Below are 11,715 nucleotides of genomic sequence, written 5' to 3'. Positions count from 1 at the left end.
ATATTGAATATTACGGACACATTTCAGGGGAAAATAGACACGTTTGGCGGAATCGGACACGTTGGGAATGTTACATATCAGTCACAAGATATATATTATAATTTACAAGGATTTGTATAGTAACTATACAAATCCTTGGTATTTAAAACATGTGGTAAAACGCAGAGAGGTTCGAATGCGACCTTGTCAGCATATTATCATCGATTCTCTCCCCCTTACTTATACTCCCTTTCAAAACGAAAGAGAACAATTTTGCAAAAGCAATAGCAGTGAATCAGTTTCAAAATGTTTAAAGCAGTCTTTATTGTAGCAAAGCTCTTATGTTTAGCGATTCCAGCCTTAGGTATGAAAACAAACAATCTGACAATCCACATACTTGGGACAGTTAGCTGAGGCTGAGTTAGGAGTCCATGATGCATCATAGACCATGTAGACCGAATTCGTCTGTCCCTATAAATTATGCATATATTTCCTAATTTCCATTTGCTTTTTATTGATTTTGCTATTTTCTAAATTTTTTATGACCCATTTATGGGCATTAACGTCAACGGTATGTGCCTCCGTTTGTTCGTTCGTTCGTCCGTCCATTCGTCTCGCTTCAGTTAATAGTTTTTTGGTCGAGGTAGTTTTTTATGAAGTTGAAGTCCAATCAACTTGAAACTTAGTACACATGTTCCTTATGATATGATCTTCCTAATTTTAATGCCAAATTAGTGGTTTCCCCCTATTTTCACAGTTCACTGAACATAGAAATTGATAGTCAGGATGGGGCATCAGCCTGTACCATGAATACTGGGGACACATTCTTGTTTAAAAATAATTTTGTTCAATATACATGATATAGAGACAAAAAGCAGTTTCCATTCAAAACTGCCTTACTGGAGATTTGCATGTACAATTTGTTTGTGCCGCATTTGCTGATTTTATACTTTATGCAACCATATGTACCTATATATACACTAATAGATAAATGATTTTTCTATATTTTCATGTGCCTAACTATGAACAATGATTTCTGAGTCTAGAAAATCGATTTTTTTTTAGCTTGCTGAGAATGAAATGTAATAAACTGTCTTGAACATGTTGAAAGGGTCTTATAACCTTAAAGAAAATATTAAAGAAAAAATAACATACATCACATGTGTTATTACAGATACTTTCATGAGGTGTCTGCTGTTTATTTCTTAATCTGTAGTAACATATATATGAATGTTATTAGATAATATATCAAAATAATAAAATTTTATTTTTAGTGGTTCTTGGGATTTCTTGAGACTTAATGAATAACCTTGATAAGCAAAATAATTAATAATCCAATTCAATTAAGGTTCCACTGAAGTTAAAATATAGGACACTTCAGAAACAAATAAACTTTGCCTGTATTTTTAAACCTAAACTATGGGAACATATATACTTAACATTAAATTATACACATTGTGCATGTGTCAATTGTAAATAAATTTGAAATTGCATCCAACCAGGTTCTTGGGATGAACAGTAAATTTTCAAAAAAAATTTGGAGGCTTGCTAGACAACTTAGTTTGTTTGGAATGGGTATGGACATATACTGTTACATGTAATGCAGTACAAGCTAATGTTGGATATATATATATATATGTACACAGTATAAACATGATAAAAATCCGATGAAATTTTAAAAAATTGAGGCATATTATGATATTACTCTGCTGTTTTTCGTTTTGAAGCTTCTGCCAAGTCTTCAACAATGATGTCAATAAAATAGCAATCTCAAGGTGACTGATGTCATGGATGTTAACACATTTGCATGTCAATTTTATATGATCTTTATCATCATTTCTCCCTCTTCAAATATTGATACTGATTCCATTTTCTGACAGTCTGAATCAGTGTGTTTGTCTTACAGCACACCGAAAATAGTTGTACAGTGCATTTTAGACTAGTTGCAAGCAAAGTCAATATCAGTTTGTTTCAGTCATCTTAAAAGTAATATGGAACAGCATGAACAAGCTTCTTGAAACTTTAATGTTATTGAAATTATTGAGCATGCATGCATATATCACATTATGAATATACTAAACTAAGTCTGAACAAATGTTTTTAAAAGAACTTTTTTGTAATGTTTATTTCTATATAACTTGAACATATTGTAAAACATAAACAAGCTCATTATCATGATTATACGACCTGAAAATTTAAGAAAAATTTGGACATATACATGTATATTGCTTTCACCTTGTCATGCTTGTGGTTGTTGTCTGAAGACAGATGGTTTCCGGATAATATCTAATAATAAGTATATGTACATAGAAATCAATAAAATTTTAACACATGGTTTATAACCACTAAAGAAAGGTTGGGATTGATTGTGAGGGTTTTGGTCCCAACTGTTTTGGAATAAGGGGCCAAATAAGCATTTATGTAGTTTTCAGACAATATTAATAAACTTGTGACTTGTGTTAAAGTGTATGAATCTCTGAAATTATACCACAAGTTTCTATTCTACAAAGGGATGGTTGGGATTGACTTTGGGGTAATGGCTCAAAGCATTTAGGAATAAGGGGCAAAAAAGGGGAAAAACAAGGGTTTTTCTAGTTAAGGGACAATTGAGACAATTTAAAAGCAGTGTAAGGGAGGTAGTCCAAATCAATTCAAAGAACAAAGTTATGTAAATTATGTATTAAGAAATGAAGATTGTCTTGTGGTGATTAGCTGTCAATTTATTTTTTGCAGTTACTACTAATTATATATATATATATATATTTAAATTTTAATAGTAATTTTGCTATTATTTAATTTTAGCCAGGACTATATGTATGTCTTTTTATATATCATGTATATTAAAACTTTTATGATGCATTTGAATGGGAAATTATGGTTGCAAATTAAACTCCATTAGGAATTTGAATTGAGATACTGACCATGCTGACCATATCTTGACGGAAAGATTTTTTTTGGGGGGAAAGGGGAGATGAAAAAATTGTGAGTGGGGACAATTTTTCTGATTTCAGATTTCAGACATTAAAAAAAAATTTCTTCAAATATTTTTTTTGGGGGTTAATATTCAACAGTATAGTGTATTGCACAAATGCAAAAAATTTAATATAAATTTGAATCATATACATTGTAACCAATTTGAAGTTCTTTGACTACAGTTATTCTGTGTCAGAAACCTATTATTTTATAAAAAAAATCTAATTACAATCCAAATTCAGACATGTCATGCATGTACATATATCGCATGTATCAAGTGTGAATATTTTGTCCATTTTGTCCCCAACTTTTCAGGATTGGATATCTGCCGTTGTATCCAGCTGCACTCAGTGAAGGAATTTATTTTGATTGTAATCATGATAATGAATTTTCTGGATATGTTGAATTGCTTTAACATGTTTAATGAAAGTAACAATCAAAATTATAGCGACATTTACATGTACATTATACACACATTAATCATGTAAAGGGAGTTGGCTTCTCAGTTTCATAATAATTAACTTTTCAAAACACTAGTTTATGTTGATTGGGGATTAATAAAGGAATCAAAAGAGCAAAAAAATATATAGGTCAATGTGCTTGTTTTCGAGCTATTAGCCATTGAAATTATTGCGGGAAATATTCTCTCTTGACTTTTCAGAGCTTTATCATTGACAGTTTAGGTTCTCAAAAACTAATAAAAAATAATTAAAATTTTATTAGACTTTTTTACAGATGGCTTATCATTATACAAGTAAAAGATTTATAAAAAGAAAAATGGGGGTCAATGGGCAATTTTTATTGAGGCATTCAAATGGATAAAACCAGAGGATTCCAAAGATCTGACAAAAATCCCAAAACATGACAAGCGAACTTCCTTAATGCATCTGTTCATTATTATTATTGTCTTTACTTAACAGGTGCTTCTTATCATGACCAAGCACCAGTGAGTCTTTGTTCAGGTAAAGAAGTTACAACCAACTTTGTATATGGTGATTCTGCAGTGAAATTTATCAACTTGACAGTAATTAACTGGACAGTAAGAAAGACCAAACAAGATAAGGCAGAAATCTTTAGCTACTATAATAAAGCAGCAGGATTCAAGGTATGTTTATAATAGCAATTCTTCTTATATCAACATAAAATTATTGTGAACAAATGAATAATAACAAGTGCGTTACGGTCTATCTGCTGCTAATGATTGTCATTGAACATGTTGAAGGAGAAGTTGTTCCCTAGCACTACAATGCACTAGTTTCAGAAGTGTATATAACAATGCACTGAGTTGGAGGAGTTTTGTCACTTACAATAATGACTTAGATCATTCCATATATACAGTAGATTCATAATTATTTGTTGGATACCAATAGCCGTGGGTTACAATTAATCACAAATTTATATGTTCAACGAATTACATTTTTTTTAATAATACTCAGTGTGCAAAAATTCATACTCATAAAAATAAATGAATCCACAGTAAACAATGGTAAACATGGTCAACTCTTCACATGCTGTTATTCCTTCATCTTGTGGAATATTTGTATAAAAAGAGGACATGTCAATTGATGCAAGTATAGTTTTGTTTTCTCCCCCTTTATAATCTTCCCACTTTAAAAAAGTTTTATACCCCCGATTGAAAAAAGTTCGGGTGTACTGTCTTACCTCTGTCTTACCATCCAGCCATCCATCTGTCAGTCAGTCCTTCTGTCCCATGAATATTTTTCGTTGCATCTTTCTCTGAAACTACATCATGTACATGTACAATACATGGATTTGTGAAATTAGGTTTCAGGGTTTATATGTAAATATAAAAAAGAAGATGTGGTATGATTGCCAATGTGAGAACTATCCACAAAAGACCAAAATGACACAGACATTAACAACTATAGGTCATCTAGTTTAAAAAATGTGTTGATGACCCTGCCCTTGAACCAAGATGGCAGACATGGCTAAAAATAGTACATAGGGTAAAATGAAGTTGTTGTCTCAAATTTCTGAAACCAATGCATTTAGAGAAAATCTGCTGGGATAAAATTGATCATTCGGTCAAGATCTATCTGCCCTGAAGTTTTCAGACCTATCCGGCAACGTTGTTGGGCTGCTGCCCCTGAATTGGTAATTTTAAGAAAATTTTGTAGCTTTTGGTTATTATCTTGAATATTATTATAGATAAACTATAAAAAGCATTAATGTGCAGCAAAGAAAGAGCTACAAATGTATTAGTTAACTTGACCAAAGTGGTCAATTGAGCCTTTAAGGAGTTATTGTCCTTTATAGTCAATTTTTAACAATTTCATAAATTTTGTAAATTTTTGTAAATTTTTTACAAAATATTTTCCAGTCACTTCTTGGCCAATTTCATTATAGATAGAGATAATTGTAAGCAGCAAGATAACTGTTCAATAAAGTAAGATCTATAAACACATCACCAACGGACCAAAGCACAATTTTGTCATCTGTGTCCTTTGTTTATTAAGCACACAGTCTGCACCAAAATTTTTTAGGGGCCTTAGTGTTTTAACGAATTAGGGTCCAAAAGCGTCCAAAATTAAACTTTGTTTGATTTCATCAAAAAATGAATTATTGAGGTTCTAGATCTATGCCAAATCTAACTGTGTATTAGATTTTTATGCCCCACCTACGATAGTAGAGGGGCATTATGTTTTCTGGTCTGTGCGTCCGTTCGTCCGTCTGTTCGTTCGTTCGTTCGTTCGTCTGTTCGTTCGTCCGTCTGTCCCGCTTCAGGTTAAAGTTTTTGGTCAAGGTAGTTTTTGATGAAGTTGAAGTCCAATCAACTTGAAACTTAGTACACATGTTCCTTATGATATGATCTTTCTAATTTAAATGCCAAATTAGAGTTTTGACCCCAATTTTACGGTTCACTGAACATAGAAAATGATAGTGCAAATTTCAGGTTAAAGTTTTTGGCTTCAGGTTAAAGTTTTTGGTCAAGGTAGTTTTTGATGAAGTCGAAGTCCAATCAACTTGAAACTTAGTATACATGTGCCCTATGATATGATCTTTCTAATTTAAATGCCAAATTAGAGTTTTGACCCCAATTTTACGGTTCACTGAACATAGAAAATGATAGTGCAAATTTCAGGTTAAAGTTTTTGGCTTCAGGTTAAAGTTTTTGGTCAAGGTAGTTTTTGATGAAGTTGAAGTCCAATCAACTTGAAACTTAGTATACATGTGCCCTATGATATGATCTTTCTAATTTAAATGCCAAATTAGAGTTTTGACCCCAATTTTACGGTTCACTGAACATAGAAAATGATAGTGCAAATTTCAGGTTAAAGTTTTTGGTTTCAGGTTAAAGTTTTTGTCAAGGTAGTTTTTGATGAAGTTGAAGTCCAATCAACTTGAAACTTAGTATACATGTGCCCTATGATATGATCTTTCTAATTTAAATGCCAAATTAGAGTTTTGACCCCAATTTTACGGTTCACTGAACATAGAAAATGATAGTGCAAATTTCAGGTTAAAGTTTTTGGCTTCAGGTTAAAGTTTTTGGTCAAGGTAGTTTTTGATGAAGTTGAAGTCCAATCAACTTGAAACTTAGTATACATGTGCCCTATGATATGATCTTTCTAATTTAAATGCCAAATTAGAGTTTTGACCCCAATTTTATGGTTCACTGAACATAGAAAATGATAGTGCAAATTTCAGGTTAAAGTTTTTGGTCAAGGTAGTTTTTGATAAAGTAGAAGTCCAATCAACTTGAAACTTAGTATACATGTTCCCTTTGATAAGATCATTCTAATTTTAATGCCAAATTAGAGAATTTATTCCAATTTCACAGTCCTTTAAACATAGAAAATGATAGTGTGAGTGGGGCATCCGTGTACTGTGGACACATTCTTGTTAATTTTTATGCCCCATTTATGGGCATTATGTTTTCTGGTCTGTGCATCCGTTCGTTCGTCCGTCCGTTCGTTCGTCCGTTCGTCCGTCTGTCCCGCTTCAGGTTAAAGTTTTTGGTCGAGGTAGTTTTTGATGAAGTTGAAGTCTAATCAACTTGAAACTTAGTACATATGTTCTGTATGATATGATCTTTCTAATTTTAATTCCAAATTAGAGATTTAACCCCATTTTCACGGTCCACTGAACATAGAAAATGATAGTGCAAATTTCAGGTTAAAGTTTTTGGCTTCAGGTTAAAGTTTTTGGTCAAGGTAGTTTTTGATGAAGTTGAAGTCCAATCAACTTGAAACTTAGTATACATGTGCCCTATGATATGATCTTTCTAATTTAAATGCCAAATTAGAGTTTTGACCCCAATTTTACGGGGCTATTGGTACTTTACGGAACGGAACGGAACGGAACGGAACGGAAAAGAATTTCATTTAAGGTATCCAAAGGGGGCATTTATCAAAATTTCGAAAAATCTTTAAAACAAAACAAACTTTAAAATTTCTGTGTTTTACGGTTTTCCATATACAAATAACACAAATGTATACTAAATCTCATCTTCACAGGTGAAATGTGTAATAATGTATAACATCGGGAAATACTCTGTAGATGAATATGTCGGATTGTCCTGATAAATTATCATGAAATTAACGCATTTGCAAGTCATGCATTATGATATCTAGACTGACCTCACGTCGTCCTTGATTAGAGACAGTGATCAAGTTGAATCTGATTTAAACTTATTAATTTATTTTTCCGTTCCGTTCCGTTCCGCAAAGTACCAATTGCTCTGAGGAATTGGTATTTAACGGAAAAAACGGAAACAGACATCTTTAATGTAATTAAAGCTGTATGATAACAAAAATTGTCTGACACCTCTTTTTGCATGAGTGGTATGTGTTTTAGATAGCATTTTCGACTTGATCAATAATAAAAAATTTAACACAAAGGCAGGTTACACAAAAAGTCTTTCTCCTTCCATCGGTAATTATATTTTAAAAAAGAGGCCTTCAACAGCCCGTTCCGACGATGATTAGAGACAGTGATCAAGTTGAATCTTTATTAAATCTTTTAATTTATTTTTCCGTTCCGTTCCGTTCCGCAAAGTACCAATTGCTCTGAGGAATTGGTATTTAACGGAAAAAACGGAAACAGACATCTTTAATGTAATAAAAGCAGTATGATAACAAAAATTGTCTGACACTCTTTTTGCATGAGTGGTATGTGTTTTAGATAGCATTTTCGACTTGATCAATAATAAAAAATTTAACACAGAGGCAGGTTACACAAAAAGTCTTTCTCCTTCCATCGGTAATTATATTTTAAAAAAGAGGCCTTCAACAGCCCGTTCCGACGATGATTAGAGACAGTGATCAAGTTGAATCTGATTTAAACTTTTTAATTTATTTTTCCGTTCCGTTCCGTTCCGCAAAGTACCAATTGCTCTGAGGAATTGGTATTTAACGGAAAAAACGGAAACAGACATCTTTAATGTAATTAAAGCAGTATGATAACAAAAATTGTCTGACACCTCTTTTTGCATGAGTGGTATGTGTTTTAGATAGCATTTTCGACTTGATCAATAATACAAAATTTAACACAAAGGCAGGTTACACAAAAAGTCTTTCTCCTTCCATCGGTAATTATATTTTAAATAAGAGGCCTTCAACAGCCCGTTCCGACGATGATTAGAGACAGTGATCAAGTTGAATCTTTATTAAATCTTTTAATTTATTTTTCCGTTCCGTTCCGTTCCGCAAAGTACCAATTGCTCTGAGGAATTGGTATTTAACGGAAAAAACGGAAACAGACATCTTTAATGTAATAAAAGCAGTATGATAACAAAAATTGTCTGACACTCTTTTTGCATGAGTGGTATGTGTTTTAGATAGCATTTTCGACTTGATCAATAATAAAAAATTTAACACAGAGGCAGGTTACACAAAAAGTCTTTCTCCTTCCATCGGTAATTATATTTTAAAAAAGAGGCCTTCAACAGCCCGTTCCGACGATGATTAGAGACAGTGATCAAGTTGAATCTGATTTAAACTTTTTAATTTATTTTTCCGTTCCGTTCCGTTCCGCAAAGTACCAATTGCTCTGAGGAATTGGTATTTAACGGAAAAAACGGAAACAGACATCTTTAATGTAATTAAAGCAGTATGATAACAAAAATTGTCTGACACCTCTTTTTGCATGAGTGGTATGTGTTTTAGATAGCATTTTCGACTTGATCAATAATACAAAATTTAACACAAAGGCAGGTTACACAAAAAGTCTTTCTCCTTCCATCGGTAATTATATTTTAAATAAGAGGCCTTCAACAGCCCGTTCCGACGATGATTAGAGACAGTGATCAAGTTGAATCTGATTTAAACTTTTTAATTTATTTTTCCGTTCCGTTCCGTTCCGCAAAGTACCAATTGCTCTGAGGAATTGGTATTTAACGGAAAAAACGGAAACAGACATCTTTAATGTAATTAAAGCAGTATGATAAAATAAAATGTCTGACACCTCTTTTTGCATGAGTGGTATGTGTTTTAGATAGCATTTTCGACTTGATCAATAATAAAAAAAATTAACACAAAGGCAGGTTACACAAAAAGTCTTTCTCCTTCCATCGGTAATTATATTTTAAAAAAGAGGCCTTCAACAGCCCGTTCCGACGATGATTAGAGACAGTGATCAAGTTGAATCTGATTTAAACTTTTAAATTTATTTTTCCGTTCCGTTCCGTTCCGCAAAGTACCAATTGCTCTGAGGAATTGGTATTTAACGGAATCAACGGAAACAGACATCTTTAATGTAATTAAAGCAGTATGATAACAAAAATTGTCTGACACCTCTTTTTGCATGAGTGGTATGTGTTTTAGATAGCATTTTCGACTTGATCAATAATACAAAATTTAACACAAAGGCAGGTTACACAAAAAGTCTTTCTCCTTCCATCGGTAATTATATTTTAAAAAAGAGGCCTTCAACAGCCCGTTCCGACGATGATTAGAGACAGTGATCAAGTTGAATCTGATTTAAACTTTTTAATTTATTTTTCCGTTCCGTTCGTTCCGCAAAGTACCAATTGCTCTGAGGAATTGGTATTTAACGGAAAAAACGGAAACAGATAAACGGAAACAGATGTCTTTAATGTAATTAAAGCAGTATGATAAAAAAAAATGTCTGACACCTCTTTTTGCATGAGTGGTATGTGTTTTAGATAGCATTTTCGACTTGATCAATAATAAAAAATTTAACACAAAGGCAGGTTACACAAAAAGTCTTTCTCCTTCCATCGGTAATTATATTTTAAAAAAGAGGCCTTTAACAGCCCGTTCCGACGATGATTAGAGACAGTGATCAAGTTGAATCTGATTTAAACTTTTTAATTTATTTTTCCGTTCCGTTCCGTTCCGCAAAGTACCAATTGCTCTGAGGAATTGGTATTTAACGGAATCAACGGAAACAGACATCTATAATGTAATAAAAGCAGTATGATAAAAAAATGTCAGACCCTTCTTTTTTGAATGAGTGGTAAGTGTTTTAGATAGCATTTCGACTGGATCAATATTTAAATAAACAGCTGCGCCATGAGCGCATGATACGCCCGTCGTCTTGTGAAAAAACATTTTAATGTAAGTGCGGTTCTACCCACACATCAACCTATCTTAGAATGAAAATGACCTTTATTTTACACATGAGGAATGTCAGGGAATGAAACTGTACGTGTATTGCTTGGCCGCTCAAGTCCTCTTGATTTATAACGGATTAAGAAACAAATTGAAAACATGTAAGATTATTTGCAAAAGTAATTGCATACATTTAATTCACTGTCCGTGTCACTGCTAGTCATGATAGCCCTACGATACAAACATTTCACTAGATTTTTTCGGGACAAACTAACATGTAAATCAAAGAATTTCAAAGAAAACGTTGTCGGATAAGTCCGAAAATTAATAAGTGCGCTTAGACTAAGAATGTTTTAAGGGTTTTATCAAACGAAGTTATGGGAAAGAAAAGAACGAAAATAGAATGCTTTTTGATACACTCTTAAAAGGACCCTTAATGCATTCTTTGTGTAATCGTAAACTATGACTTACGAAGACTTTAAGAGAAGTTTCTTGTTACCGCGGGCCCCTGTATCATGAAAACCTATCTTAAGTTTCATTTAAGAGAAAACGCTTTACAAGAAGATTACGATGGTGATAAGAGAGTATCTGCAATCCCCTCGTGGGTTATCTTAACAATTTAACGGCTATCTTAGTATACACTTACGATAACTAGTTAAGATAGCCCTATTATCGACTTCGAAGTAACCGTCTTTGATTTCTAAGAGAATATTAGTATTTGCGGCAAAATCGGTATTAAAACTAAAGTCGTCTACTGTATGTGTTTAAAAGAATGCTAAAAATATACTATGATTCGTTTTTTGTTGCAGACTCTACATCCACTGTCAAGTAAAGCCCTGTTTAATGCTCCTTTCTGGCATAGATAATAAACGAATATTCAAGTTAATAAATTCTATTCTTCAAAAACACATCTACATGGAATGGTAACAATAAATCAAGAGAACAAATCAACTAACATATCATACAAATACGGAATGCAATCCGCAATACGAAAAACCCCATAACTGGTTAAGGCGAGATAACTCTCTTAAAAGGATGTTATCTTTACCAAACGTCTTGACCATACCAAACTGACATATAACACCTGTTTATTGATAATTTGTATTATTCTATGTATTTTTTGTGATTTTGTCCCATGTACATTTTACTTCATAACTCTTTATTAACATACTGTTTGTAGATTTTTTTTACTGATATGTAATAATACGTATCAGTATTACCACCGTAG

General features: G+C 32.7%; 1 protein-coding gene across 1 annotated transcript in view; it reads left to right on the top strand.

The window, feature by feature from the left end:
- The first annotated feature begins 211 nt into the window (after positions 1-211).
- The window catches only part of LOC143074098 (uncharacterized), a 118,979-nt gene continuing 107,475 nt past the window's right edge, over positions 212-11,715 (top strand). The window contains exon 1 of the mRNA XM_076249646.1: positions 212-343. Coding sequence (XP_076105761.1) covers positions 286-343 — 58 coding nt within the window. The 5' untranslated portion in view covers positions 212-285. The remainder of the gene's footprint in view (positions 344-11,715) is intronic.

This window comes from Mytilus galloprovincialis, chromosome 5 (genome assembly GCF_965363235.1).
Source record: "Mytilus galloprovincialis chromosome 5, xbMytGall1.hap1.1, whole genome shotgun sequence".
NCBI lineage: Eukaryota > Metazoa > Mollusca > Bivalvia > Mytilida > Mytilidae > Mytilus > Mytilus galloprovincialis.
The sequence above is the reverse complement of the archived record's forward strand: the minus strand, read 5'-3'. Positions and strand labels throughout refer to the sequence as shown.